This window comes from Euleptes europaea, chromosome 18 (assembly GCF_029931775.1).
Source record: "Euleptes europaea isolate rEulEur1 chromosome 18, rEulEur1.hap1, whole genome shotgun sequence".
Lineage (NCBI taxonomy): Eukaryota > Metazoa > Chordata > Lepidosauria > Squamata > Sphaerodactylidae > Euleptes > Euleptes europaea.
This window is the reverse complement of record NC_079329.1, coordinates 35600485-35614551: the sequence shown is the minus strand read 5'-3', so window position 1 is coordinate 35614551 and position 14067 is coordinate 35600485. Positions and strand designations below refer to the sequence as shown.

The 14067-nt window shown below is 48.1% G+C and overlaps 1 protein-coding gene across 1 annotated transcript; it reads right to left on the bottom strand.

The window, feature by feature from the left end:
- Window positions 1–6898: 6898 nt before the first annotated feature.
- Window positions 6899–13445, bottom strand: PNMT (phenylethanolamine N-methyltransferase). Its single transcript, XM_056863889.1, has 3 exons — window positions 13286–13445; window positions 9572–9782; window positions 6899–7325 (listed from the first exon to the last, which is right to left on the bottom strand). Exons 1-3 carry the CDS (start codon window positions 13443–13445, stop codon window positions 6899–6901), a joined length of 798 nt encoding a protein of 265 aa, XP_056719867.1.
- Window positions 13446–14067: the final 622 nt, after the last annotated feature.

The window sequence follows — 14067 nt, the reverse complement described above, 5'->3', positions numbered from 1 at the left end:
TTTCAATACTATCTTTTCTTTGGGATTCATATGATAAATCTTACTCTTAGTTAAACGTTCCCCCCTCCCACCACTTCAATAGCACAGTCTGTTGCGAGGTGGGGGGGTAGTACATCACACTCTTTGACATCAAAAACATCTGCAAAATCTCGATATTCGGGAGGCAGTTGCGGATCAGCATCTCCTGCCATCAAGGCAAAACCTAGGACAGCTACCTCTTTTTGGTGCTGTTCACATTGTGGTTGGACAAATTCAATTGTTTGGGATGCCCAGCCTATTATGGGACAATGCCCCCGAAGCCAATTCACTCCCAGGACTACTGGACAGCGGATGCCAGGCACTATAGTGAAGCGGATATGTTCCCAATGGTCCCCCACTCTCATGGCGACTATGCCCGTTCGCTTGTCAACCGGGCCCCCTTTAAAGTCACTCCCATCCATCTGGGCAAATCGGAGGGGCTGCAGTAAGATGCTTGCTTTTATGTTTAGGTTTTTAAAAGTGTCCTCACTGATTAGGGTATGAGCACATCCAGAATCTACTAGGGCCTTAACTGCTACTTGGAGAACCCCCTTGTAATATTGCAATAGTACATCAAGAAATAGTGTCTTCCACTTCTCTCACCATTAGCGGAGCTGTGGGGGGTGCAGTCACTTTGGTCTGCAGTGGCGCTCCATTCACTGCAGACCCTGCTCGTTTTTTGTCTGCTCCTGGGTGGGAACGAGGTTCAGGGCTGCTAAGGATCCCCAGGTCCCGTCTCCTACTTTTTCTGATGTAGCCGCGTCGGCGGGACTGGAGGTGGTTGTAATCCGCTGCCCAGGTGGGCCTTCATTTGTAATCCGAGCCCCCGACGGGGTAGGAAGGAGCACTGGTGGCCCTTTACGAGCAACCTCGTCGTTCATGTGGAGGGCGGCGGGCGGTTTGCGCCTGCTTGGCATAGCGCTTTAGCCACAGCTCTCCCCACCGCTCCGGGGATGTCCCTCTGCTTGCGGGTCCGTATTGGGACAAGCAGAACGTGCAGGGCAAGTTGCAGCGAAGTGGCCCATCTTACCACAAATGAGACATGCTCCCTTTTGGAAACGTTTGACCCGGTCCGAAACAGGAGCGGTTAGTCTCCGTAGAGGTGGGGCAGCATGGTCTTGCCGTGGACCTGTTTCCTTCGCTCTGTGTCTGGAGAGAGCGAGGGATTGCCGGCGGCTTTCCACCTCCTCCGCAAGCAGGACCCATTCCTCGAGGTTAGGCAGATCTCTTTGCACGTAAACCCAGTATAGATCTTCAGGGTGCAATCCTTCACAAAAGTATTGCCCTCGAGTAGCTTCACTCCAGTCAGTAACTCTGCTGGCCAGACGTTGAAATTCCCCGGCGTATTCTCGGACAGACTTGGTGCCTTGGCTCAATTGAAGGATGGCTGCCTTAGCCTTGTCACTTCGGAAGGGATCCTCGAATCGCCTTCTCAAGGCCCACATGAACTCATTCAGGGTTCATATGGATCTGGCCCATGAATCAAACTGTTGGATCATCCAATCCACCGCCTCACCCTGTAATAGGGAGGACACGTATCGCGCCGGCTGTCCTCAGTGGGGAACCACTGCCTTTGCTCTCTCATGAAGCTGTCTACCTGATGCAAAAAATAGGGCAGGGCTTCCGCAGAGCTGTTAAAAGTCACTCGTAAGTCTATTAAGGACGCATGCGGACGGGGCGGCGGTTATGTTTAACTCAGTAGGTTGGGTCCAGAAAGCTGTTCTACTGGCAGAAAGGGAGGAGGGGGCCCCTTTGGCCATCCAAAGCCTACACTAGGGATCATTGTGCCGCCATGTACAAAAGCCATGTAGGATGGGGACTGCAGTGCAGAGGAGAACAAGGCTAGATTGGGTTAAAAGGGCTCCCTAGAGTCAATCCTCTGGTCAGGCCCAGTCCATTCAGCAGGGGACATAACTAGAGTTGCCAGGTCCCTCTTCGCCACCAGCAGGAGGTTTCGCCACAACCCTGGTATTCCTTGGAGGTCTCCCACCCAAATACTAGCCAGGGTCAGGGCTGAGAGTGTGTGACTGGCCCAAGGTCACCTAGCAAGCTTCTATGGCATGACTGGGGATTCAAACCTGGGTTTCCCAAGTCCTAGTCTGACACCTTAACCACTATACCACGCGGGGAGGGGGGTGTCAATTAGTTGAGGCCCTCTAAGTCTTGGCTGCTGCAGCTGACTTACAGCCTCCATTGTGTGCACTTCCAATAAGGGGAGTTAAATTGAAGCTTGGAGCTCATGGCTGCCTGGTTTAGCAGTTTGCAGTTGTCCAGAAAATACATGCTGCTGTTACCACAATATCTTTAATCTCTGATTTCCTTTGAAACCTGAGTTAATTCAAGGGCAGCAGCTGAAATTTCAAGATTCCTTGATGGGAGGAGAGAATAGAGACCAAGAGTTCCCATGAGTGCAAACAGCAGACAACCAATGGAATGACATTCTTTCTCACACACACAACCTCAAACAGCAGCCTGTGTGCAGAATGCTGATGCAGTCTACCAGGTACATAGGTTTGCTCTGTGTGGGATGAATGACCCATCACCCAATGGGGAGGCTCACTGGAGTAGCCTATGTGAGCCAGCATGATGTAGTGGTTAAGAGCGGTGGACTCTAATCTGGAGAACCGGGTTGGTTTCCCCACTCCTCTACACGTGAACTGTGACCTTGGGCTAGTCACAGTACTCTGTGAACTCTCTTGGCCCCACCTACCTTACAAGGGCCATTTATGCAGGGTCAATTTTGATGCTCGCTCAAAGCTGCTTTTTTAAATCACTGTTTTGGGTCTCGCTTCTTCCACGATGCTGCTTTCCTTGGACAACTGGACCCTGATTCCAAGAACTGCTGGAGGATAAAAAGGCACCTCTGTGGATAAAGTGCACGTCAGAGGGCAGATTTTTAACTGATGGAAGGGTGAGAAGGTCTGGGCAGAGGCAGTCCTGAGTGCATGCAGTTTTCAGGCCTTGAAGGGCATTTGGGGATTAAACTAGTGCTTTGAATTGAGCCAAAAGCTAACACGTAGCCAGCGCTGCACTGATTTCTGCTTCCCGTCAGGTTCCAGGAAACAGGTAGTCACGTTTTAAAACCAGCTGAGGCGTCTAAGTTGTCTTCAAGGGGGAGTCTGCACCACAGTAGTGATCTGAAAGACTGTGTGGCTGAGGCTGGTATGAATCTTCTTATCCAAGAAGAGGCCTAAGTGTTGCCATAGCTGTAGCTGGCTATGCCTGAACGCTACTGCCAGTTGAATCTCTGGACAAATTATTGGATCCAGAAGCACCCCCCAGCTCTGAGCTAAAGGGCTAATAGCAATCTAGTCAAACAAAGGTACTATGTCAACCCTCCTCGAGCATCTTCTAGCCTCTCCACCACTCATGTGGAGGAGTGGGGAAACCAACCCGGTTCACCAGATTAGAGTCCGCCACTCTTAACACTATACCACGCTGGTAAAGTGGAAAGGTTTGGAAACCAGCATACTAGTCCCTAGGGCAGGGCTGGCCAAAGGATTTTTGATGCCCTGGGTGAACCGTAAGTTGGATGCCGCTCCCAAGCACACATTTGATAGAAAAATAAGAATAAACATTTAGCTTTATTTATTCCGTGTTCAAAATGAAAAATGTCAAAATAAACATAGAGGCCATTTATGCAGGGTCAATTTTGATGCTTGCTCAAAGCTCTTTTTTAAAATGCGACCTTTAAAATGCCTATTCATGGTCCCGACGCAAAGGGAGAAATGCCACACACCCCTCGCCTGCTCCATTAGCAACCGCCGTTTGCATAGGTGGGGGCAGAGCAAACACAGTCGCATTAAAGTGGCTCTTAAGAAATGCGAAGCAGGTATGCACGGGCTTCGCAATCACTTCCTGAATGACGGTTCAGCGTGAAAAACTTTTTAAAAATATGCGGGGCACTTCAGCCTGGAACACGCTGCTAGTTACCAAGCATAAATGGCCAGAGATTCATTTCCATGTCATTTGGTGCCCCTGGAATCTTGGTGCCATAGATGATCGCCAAGCCTATAGTTACATATAGGCTTGGGCCAGCCCTGCTGTAGGGTAGCCTATGGGTTGTAATGCATGGGGGTGCCGGAATTGTATTTCAAGGTCTGAAATTGTATTTCAAGGCTTTATGGCTGTACAGCAAGCCTACAGGAGAGCCTCTGGGTTTGGAAAGCCAGGCAACCAAGAGAGAAAGCAGAAGGACTCCTGCTTGTTCTTAGCTTGGAAAACTCCCCCTTTCCAAGGTCTTCTTGAGCAAAATCAGGATTTTGAACCACTGGGGCAATCAAAAGACTTTTTTCTTCATTCACCTTTATCCCCTTTTCTACCCCAATGTCCTAAAGCGGCTTCCAACAATGTTTTACATTTCTTGGTCCTAGTGCGATTCAGTGGTTATAATAATCTGGCAGTAAAAGGTAAAGGTAGTCCCCTGTGCAAGCACCGGGTCATTCCTGACCCATGGGGTGACATCACATCCCGAAGTTTACTAGGCAGGCATTGTTATCAGGGTGGTTTGCCATTGCTTTCCCCAGTCATCTACAGTTTACCCCAAAGCAAGCTGGTTTTCTGACCTCAGAAGGGTGGAATGCTGAGTCAACCCTGAGCCGGCTACTTGAAACCAACTTCCATTGGGATCGAACTCAGGTCGTGAGCAGAGCTTGGACTGCAGTACTGCAGTACTCTGCACCACGGGGGGCCCTCGATCTGGCAGACCCAGGTTCAAATCTCCTCTATACTATTGGAGTCTGCTGGATGACTATGGGCCAGGCTCCCTCACTCTCTACCATTTTCGGTCAAGCCTACCTCACAGAGTTGTTGTACTTTGGCCTGAGCTCTTTGGAGGAACAGCAGAATCCAAATGAAATAGAAAGATTTCTTCCCCCTCCCATTCCCAATATGTTCATTTTGAGGCCTGAAAGCCTCAGCCTCTTTCTTCTAGGATGAGAAGGGTGGAAAATCCAGCCGCTAGTCTGCCGTTGAATTTGGAATGGCCGTTGCTCCACCCGAATGCTGTGGGTATTTTACGATTATTTTGCAAGTTGTGCTCACGCAGAATGTAATATCAGAATCCAGCACTTGATGGTTTAATTTGAATATTAAAAAGCAAGTTTCTAGCCCTCATGACTACAGAAACAAGTCTGAAAAGAGATGGGCAACGCTTGGTGAGAATGGGAGATGGATCAGTGCTTGAGTGTAAATGAAACTGCTTTAGTGAGTCAGACCTCTGACTGGCTCAGCAATACGAAATTGTCTTATACTGCACAAGACCACTGACCATCTAGCCAAGTACTTTCTGTACTGCTTGGCAGCAGCTCACTAAAGTCTCGGGCAACGATTATTCCCAACCTTGTAATCTGTGATTTTTTTTCCTAACTGGAGAGGCCACGGATTCGAACCTGGAACCACTTGCATGCAAAGCAGGTGATCTACTGCTGAGATGTTTTCCCTTCCTGAGAGCCTGGCGATTCCAGGGACCAAAATGGTAGTGGGGCTGGGCGTTGTTTCCTCCTCCTCCCTATGACTGCCTGAAGCAGAATTGGTTCAAGCTCGCAGAACTGACTTTTATTTTTCCAAATTAACAGTTCAGAGTACGGGTTGGATCCAGACAAAAATTTCCAGCGGTAGAATGGAGCTTTCCTGCCCTCCCCCCTTCCATGATCTCGATGAAATGCTGCTCATGGGGGAGAGGTAGGGTTGCCAGCTCCGGGTTGGGAAATACCTGGCGGTTTGGGGGTGGAGCCTGAGGAGGGCGGGGTTTGGGGAGGGGAGGGACTTCTATAATGCCACAGAGTCCATCTTCCAAAGCAGCTATTTTCTCCAGGGGAACTGATCTCTGTCGCCTGGGGATCAGTTGTAATGGGGGGAGATCTCCAGCCACCACTGGGAGGTTAGGAAATCAGTACAGGAGCGAACAACACTTATAGGTGCAAAAACTATTTATATGCTACTGTGTCTAATATAATACGCACTCATAAATACACAAAATGAACCATTCATACAATTGTGTCAAACATACAGAACCATCTCTAGGATGGTGGTGAATAGAAACAGTTCAATTCAAAGGTGCAATCTCTCTCAAAGTATGCACATCAATCTTCTGTATTCACCTCATGCAGGTAAGTAAGCAGATGTAACAGATATTAATTCAGGAGGAATAACTTCATGGAGAATACGGCCGTTTCAAATTCTTTGCGATTGAATTCTTCATCAGTCCTTCAAGCATTTCCCTCTTATATTGCACATCTTGATAATAAATTACAAAGTGCTGGATACAGGTTAGTTCCCACGAAGGGTAACATTCACAAATGTAGCCATGGCATTTGAAACGGCCGTATCCTCCATGAAGTTATTCCTCCTGAATTAATATCTGTTACATCTGCTTACTTACCTGCATGAGGTGAATACAGAAGATTGATGTGCATACTTTGAGAGAGATTGCACCTTTGAATTGAACTGTTTCTATTCACCACCATCCTAGAGATGGTTCTGTATGTTTGACACAATTGTATGAATGGTTCATTTTGTGTATTTATGAGTGCGTATTATATTAGACACAGTAGCATATAAATAGTTTTTGCACCTATAAGTGTTGTTCGCTCCTGTACTGATTTCCTAATCTCCCGATACTAGTACAGTGGTGTCTATTTTCTCCACCACTGGGAGATTGGAAACCCTAGGGAGAGGGAACCCTGAGGACTGACCTAAGGGGGAGTCTGTGGAGGGAAGAGTGAATCGATAAAAATTGCCAGTGTTGTCAGTTTTGTGCGAGTCATCACAGCAATAGTACAGGAGACGAGAACGCCACGCAAACTGAATTCCTAGCAACATACAATGCGATGCGATTGGGGGGGACGGCAAGCGAAGTGAGATGCCAGGCAGCTTGGAATCAGGTGGACTTCTGCGCATGGATGAAGAAGATGCCCTGGACGTCATCCACACCAATCTTCAGGCTCGGCGGCATGGTGTAGGAGCGGAAGCTGCGGATGTGGTAGCCGCTCTTGGTGAAGGCTTCCTGGACATCCCCCTCGCGTACCGGCACCACCCGCAGCTTGGCTTCTCCGGCCAAGTAGAAGGACTCTTCCAAAGCCCCGATCATGAGGAAGTGGCCGCTGGGCTTGAGGAGGGTGGTGACGTTCTGCAGGGCCCTGTCGAAGCTCTGTCGATCCGGGCTCACGGCCTCCAGGCAGAAAGAGGAAACCAAGGCATCGGCGGGTTGGGTGAGCAAAGAACCCAGCGGGTTGGGTTGGTGGACATCGATGGGGAAGATCTTCAGTTTCTTCTTCAGCTTCTGCTCTTTCTCCTTCCAGGACTCCCTACAGCAGCCAAGAACAAAATATAAGGCAGGGACACAGGCGGGCGTTAGGCTTTTTAGTAGCAAAGTGGAAAATCTACATGTCTGCCTCCCCAGTCTCTAGAAAACCTAAGAGGAAAGGTTGGAAGAACTGGGCATGTTCAGTCAGAAGAAGACTAAAGAGACATGATTGTTCTCTTTGGCCAGAACTCAAAAATAAGCCCCCCATATGCCAGTATGGCCAAGATGACTTTCGAGATAAACTTAAAATCCAGTGAATCTACAGAGCAATTTGACGATAAGTGGGCGTCATTCTATACCTATATGAATTGCAGCTAACTGAATGAAATATGCTGGCTATGTACTATTTAACTTGTTTTAAATAACTGTTAAGTAAACTCTAGACTTTCATACAATAGAATATCAATATAAGTAGAATAATTGAATGACACCTTGTAATAATTTTTTTTGTATAGAAAATGTCTCACAATATACAACTGAGCTTATTTTTTAATATTGTATTGTTTTTATACTTATAACGTTTTACCCCTCCCGTTTTTTTCCTGTACCCCTTCAATTATATAAATAAAATCTTAAAAAAAAAAAAATAAGCCCCCGTGCAGAGTTTTGAGAGTGGCAAATCCAAGGCAAAACCTCCCATGCATAAATGGCCGTTGTCTACTTGAAGGACTGTCCCACTGAAGAAGGCAAAGACTTGTTCTCTGCTTCTCCACAGGGCATGATAACATCTAATGGGATTAAGAAGAAGAAGAAGGGTTGGTTTTTATGTGCCGACTTTCTCTACCTTTGAAGGAGAATAAAATCAGTTTACAATCTCCTTCCCTTCCTCTCCCTACAACAGTTTATGAGGCAGACGGGGCTGAGAGAGTTCGGAGAAAACTGTGACTGGCCGGTGATGAATATGAATATACTATGACATATAAATCTGTTTTATACTGAGTTGGACTTAGGGTTGCCAACTCCATGTTGGGGGTTTCCTGGAGATTGAGGGGGGGGGGAAGTAAAGCTAGGGAAGGCAGGTTTTAATGCCACAGCTGCCACCCTCCAAAGCAGCCATTTTCTCCAGAGGAACTGATCTCTGCTGTCTGGAGATCAGTTGTAATTCTGTGAGATCTCCAGGTACCACCTGGAGTTGGCAACCCTAGTTGGACTGCAAGGAGTGGGAACAGATCTCCAGGGTCTGAAGTCAGAGAAAGGATTTCCCCAAGGCCTGTTACTTGAGAGATTTAACCTCAGGGGTCCCCAGCATGGTGCCGGTGGGAGCCACAGTGCCTGCCGACACCTTTTCTGGCACCCGCCAAGTGTTCTTAGGAATTGGGTGGGGCCGGGTGGGGCTTTTGCCCAGCAGGGGTTCTGATTATTAATGATTTGATTGGCTGTGCAGATTTTTTGAAATGCTGCTTTGGTGGCAGCTGCCCCACAGCACAAGGACCTACCCTGTGTTACTGAAGTTCATTTGTGGCAATCATTTTGTAGCTGGCTCCGCCTCCTGCGGCAGCCATTTTGTGACTGCCATTTTGTTGCTGGCGCATATTTGGGTGTTGTGCTTCTCCTTGCTGGAGCCTGCTGCCTTTTCCCAATGCTGGCACGCCAGCTACTGTAATAAGTAAGGGGGACCTTTTCAAAGGTGGCTATAGGGTTTCCAGCTCCAGGTTGGGAAATACCTGGAGATTTTTGGGGCAGAGCCTGAGGAGGGTGGGGCTTGGGGAGGGTCTTCAATGTCATAGAGTCCAATTGTCAAAGCAGCCATTTTCTCCAGGTGAACTGATCTCTATTGGCTGGAGATCAGTTGCAAAAGCAGGAGCTCTCCAGCCAACGCAGAGAATGTTAATAACAGCCAGCGTTGGTCCCTGAAGAAGGCGTTAATCGCTGAAACAGAAAGATCATCGGGCTTCTGTTGAGAACAACTGCACTACTGAATTGCTACTCTCAAGAAGCATATCTGTGGAAGAAAGGGAGGTTGGCACCCCCTTTCATGGACTTACCTATAATACTGTTATTTGTTTGTAACAAGGCATAGTCCTCTCTTTGGCGTTACTTTTAAGGCAATAATTAACAACACATGTTTTTGCCTACATACTATCAGTGGTGGATATGTTATTAAATACCACTACTTTATAATCATTGTGTCTAGCTTTGTAAAGTGCTGTTTCTAGTTTGCTGAGTACCTGGAGGTTGGCAACCCTGCCTGGCATTCAGCAATATGCCCAACCCGAGTCCCTGGAGCGGGTTCCTTTTCTTTCTTACCCTTTGCCCTCAATCTTACAGACATGCTGGATGTAGGGGGACCAGTCAAAGGCACCAGGTTCTTCACCGTGTACCCAACTGCGGATCACATCCCGGTTCACTTCCAGGTAGTCCGTGGCCACAATCTCCTCAAAGAAATCGCAGGCGCTGAGGAGCTGGTAGATGGTGGGGCCTGTCCCAATGTCAATCAGAGTACGCCCACAGATTTCCCCTAGAGGAAGAGGGGAGAAAGAGAGAAAAGTACTCAGATGTGCCCATTGGGAAAATTTGCATGAGGACTATAAAAGTTTGTTTAAAAACGTGTGTTGCTATTTGATGGTGTGGGAATAGGGCTGCCAACCTACAGGTGGTTGAGAGAAAAAAATAGTACTGAACAAATAATTATGCCAACACGAATACTTTAGTGACGAGTGAAAAGTGTAGACATCACAAAACATAAATTAAACAAGTACAATAACAAGCAGCAAACCACAATACAATTTATACAAGCAAAGCTCCCAAACGGGATAACCATACGGCTCTTCAGTGCTGTCTTATTGGTCCCGCAGGACTCCCGGTATATTACAGTCTTTAAGATATTTGTTAACAAAAGTAACGGTGGAAGATGGTAGAAACGCAGTCCGGATTAACTTGACGTTTTCACCGCTGCTCTGGCGGCTTCGTCAGCAAACCGTTCTATTTCGAGAGACAATGCTTCTTAGTACAAAGAAAATTTTCTCAGAGAAAATGAGTTCTTCTCAAATGCGCTTGTAGAGCTGCTCCACTCAAGGCTGCATTTTCTCGTTTAATTTATGTTTTGTTATGTCTACACTTTTCACTCGTCACTAAAGTATTCTTGTTTGCATAATTATTTGTTCAGTACTATTTTTTCTCTCAGCTAGCTTTGATAGTACTAGTGCTTGTTTACCTAGCTAACCTGCAGGTGGTGGCTGGAGATCTCCTGGGATTACAACTGATCTCCAGACTACAGCGGCCAGTTCCCTTGGAGAAAATGGAGATGTCTGTAGGATGATGTTGGGTTAGAGTTGCCAGCTCCGGGTTGGGAAATACCTGGAGATTTTGGGGGAGGAGTCTGAGGAGGGCGGGGTTTGGGGGAGGGGAGGGACTTCAATGCCATAGAGTCCAATTGCCAATGCAACGATTTTCTCCAGGGGAACTGATTTATATTGCCTGGAGATCAGTTGTAATAGTGGGAGATCTCTAGCCACCACCTGGAGGTTGGCAACCCTATGTTGGGTGGATGCTCTAGCTATCATTTGAGACTCCACACAAAGCAAAACCCTGTGTGGAAGCCAGGCAGGGGAACGGGACTGTGCTTCTGGAACTGAAAAATGGGATTCCGCCTCCTCCGGGAGATAGTTCCAGTTACCAGGTCTCCTGAGCCTCAAAGCCTGGCAAATAAAGGATTGAAACTTGGTGGGGTGGGGTTGAACTGTGGTGAGAAGCATGTTAGGGAGTACAGCCTGGGTATGCTCTTTGGCTTGGGTGTGGCTAGAGGGACACAGGAGCAAAACCAGTGGGGAAATGGAAAAAAAAAACAATGGGGGGAAAAACAATGGGAAATACTCTCCAACACACCATACTGAAAAAAGCTGAGAGCTTCCTTTCACTCCCAGATTTTACTCCTTCCCCTGGTGACTCTGCAAGGAAGACAAAACCTCTTGAAACATGGCAAGGCTGGGAAAGACACGATACTACTTGGTGTTCTAAAGGATTTGTAAAATGGTAATCTAGCAAACTCCCCTTTATCAAATTTAGCTGTCAGTGAAAGGGGTTCTCCAGCTGGAAGCTGATGATCTCTAGGGTTGCCAGGTCTCTCATTGGGAGGTTTTGGGGGTGGAGCCGGAGGAGGGCGGGGTTTGGGGAGGGGAGGGACTTCAATGCCATAGAGTCCAATTGCCAAAGCAGCCATTTTCTCCATGGGAACTTATCTCTACCAGCTGGAGATCAGTTGTAATAGTGGGATATCTCCAGCTAATACCTAGAGGTTGGCAACCCTAATGATCTAGAATGAGACTGTGTTTATTGCCCCCCACCTCCAGTAAGTGGCCAATGTGGCTTTGATCATCTCTTTAGCAAGTGCATCATCTACACCAGGGGTCCCCAATGTGGTGCCCGTGGGTGCCATGGTGGCCACCAATCTGCACTGCACAAGGATCTGTGCTGCGTTACTGAAGTTAAGCTGTGGCAGCGATTTGCTGGCTGGCTCCGTCTCCTGTGGCAGCCGTTTTGTTGCTGCGCCCACCGTGCCGTGTCTAAATTCCAAATGCGCCCACAGGCTCAAAAGGTTTGGGGACTCTGATCTAAACGCATCCCAAGTTTTGTTCATATAAGGACTAACCCACTTTCCCTCTGGGCTCAACATTTTCAGCAGTTGTGTGTTTTGGTTGGTGTTGGAGAGTAATTTGGTCAACTGTTGGTGATTATAGGAATCTGCCGTTTTTTCCTGCTTCCTAAAAAGCTGAAGGGATTACTGGATACCAGCTCTGCCCAGCTTATTGAAATCTGCAAAGAAAACAGGCCTCTGTGTCCAAAGCAAAACTCAAAACCCCTAGACCATGTAACAGCTTTCATATATAACAACCAACCCAAATAACACAACACTTGGTGCAAGTTGGGCAGCCCATTCCTAAAGGGTGGGTGGGTACATCCATGGTGGTTGGAAGCCTCATCTGAGGCTTCCCGGCCATCATGGAGGGGGAAAAAGGGTAGTTAAGGGTACCACTCTGCCCCGTGGCGCAGAGTGTTAAGCTGCAGTACTGCAGTCAAAAGCTCTGCTCACTATCTGAGTTCGATCCCAACGGAAGTTGGTTTCAGGTAGCCGGCTGAAGGTTGACTCAGCCTTCCATCCTTCCGAGGTCAGTAAAATGAGTACCCAGTTTGTTGGGGGTAAAGTGTAGAGGATTGGGGAAGGCAATGGCAAACCACCCCATAAACAAAGTCTGCCTAGAAAACATTGGGGTGTGACGTCACCCCATGGGTCAGGAATGACCCGGTGCTTGCACAGGGGACTACCTTTACCTAAAATTTAAAAAGGGAAAATAGGGGGAAATTCCCCACTGAAAACAGCAAGGCTGCACCACCAAAAAAGGTGACGCAGCCCCACTGCTGCTCAAAGGCTTGTTCCCAAGGTGAATGGGGTTAGGAAGCTGCCCAAAGGCAGCTCCGCCCCTGGCAATGCCTACCCCACATGGCCTTTCTCTTTCAGAATTTAGTCCCCAGTCCGGCTGTGCTGGCAGTGGGGGCCGGTGAAGCTCCATAGTTCCCGGGCATTGGACGTTGTTTGCCCCTGCGCTGGGGTGTTTGCCGCTTTATCCCATGATAAAGTGGCACCTCTGGTGGCGCGGGGTCACGCCGGCTCCTGTGAAGATTCACCCCCTCCCCCCTCAGGATTGCAGCTGAGCTTTTTTGCAAAGTGTACAGCTAATCAAGTTCTGCCCGCTCCAGCACCTTCAGAAGTTTTATCAATGTATAAAAGGAGCAGACGTCTTGCAAGCTCTGTTTTGATCTAACAGCTGCGCTTTGCAAGATTTTTAGCTTTCCCAGGAGCTGAGCTGCCTTGCGAAGTGCTTTTCTTCAGTATCCTGGAAGTTTACCTTAAATCGACCATAACACCATCAAGTAAATGGGAAATAATCCAAAGATTTTTCAAGCGCGTCCGAAAATCAAGCGTCTCCTGGCCTGCAATAGCCAAGTATACAGGTCTGTCCCTACCTGTGGCAAAGGCATCTGCCAGGCGACGGAGCTTCCAAGGCACCACAAAGTCCTCGCTGGCAAAGTTGGCGCGAGGTGGCATGTAGTTGTTTTGCAAGTAGGCCCTGGGGTTGAACATCTGGTAGCTTTCCGCCACAGCCGACAAGCTGGTGGTGCTCATGGCCGGGGAAATGCTGCTCTGCATCCAGCGCTCTTGCTCTGCAGGACCGGGCAAGTGGATTTTATAGCCCCGCTTGGCGAAGACATTAGGGCCTGCTAATGGACCCAATGCAATTAGCGCCAAGTACTTTGGGCTGATATCATCGGGGACTCTCCTGCAGGGTATATATAAATTGAGGCCATTTCTCTATCATGTGTGCACGGCCTTCCGCCGTGGAGTAATTGAGAAGACCTTTCCAAAGGCCTGATGGAAGCTCTGGCAACGCCGGCGGTGAGGGAGCCGATCGAGTTATCTCCCACCAGGTAGTCGTTTAATAACTGTATTGAAAGGACACTTTATTGAGGTTGTTCATCCGGCATAACCAAATTAGTGTCAAGGAGACGGGAGCCCTGGGAGGGGGAACGTGGTATGGCAGAGAGCGTCGTTGCTCAGAGTAAAGGCTTGATAGCAAATCCTGGATGGCCCATGAATTTTATAGATGCACAAGGACAAAGAGTTGGATGGTCAGCATTTGCAAATTGCGACTGACCTACGGATTTTAGAGAAGGTCAGATTTTAGTCTCGTTCATTAATTAAGTCCAGAAACAAGAATCATCACGGAGGCTGTTATCGTTTCCATGAA

What these genes read in the sequence shown, in the direction of transcription:
- PNMT (XM_056863889.1), bottom strand. Translation starts at nt 13,445, where the DNA reads ATGAGCACCACCAGCTTGTCGGCTGTGGCGGAAAGCTACCAGATGTTC. An exon ending in GGCAGATGCCTTTGCCACAG is followed by an intron (nt 9,783 to 13,285) that starts GTAGGGACAGAC and finishes CTCTTCCTCTAG; the next exon opens with GGGAAATCTGTGGGCGTACT. An exon ending in TGTAAGATTGAGGGCAAAGG is followed by an intron (nt 7,326 to 9,571) that starts GTAAGAAAGAAA and finishes TGGCTGCTGTAG; the next exon opens with GGAGTCCTGGAAGGAGAAAG.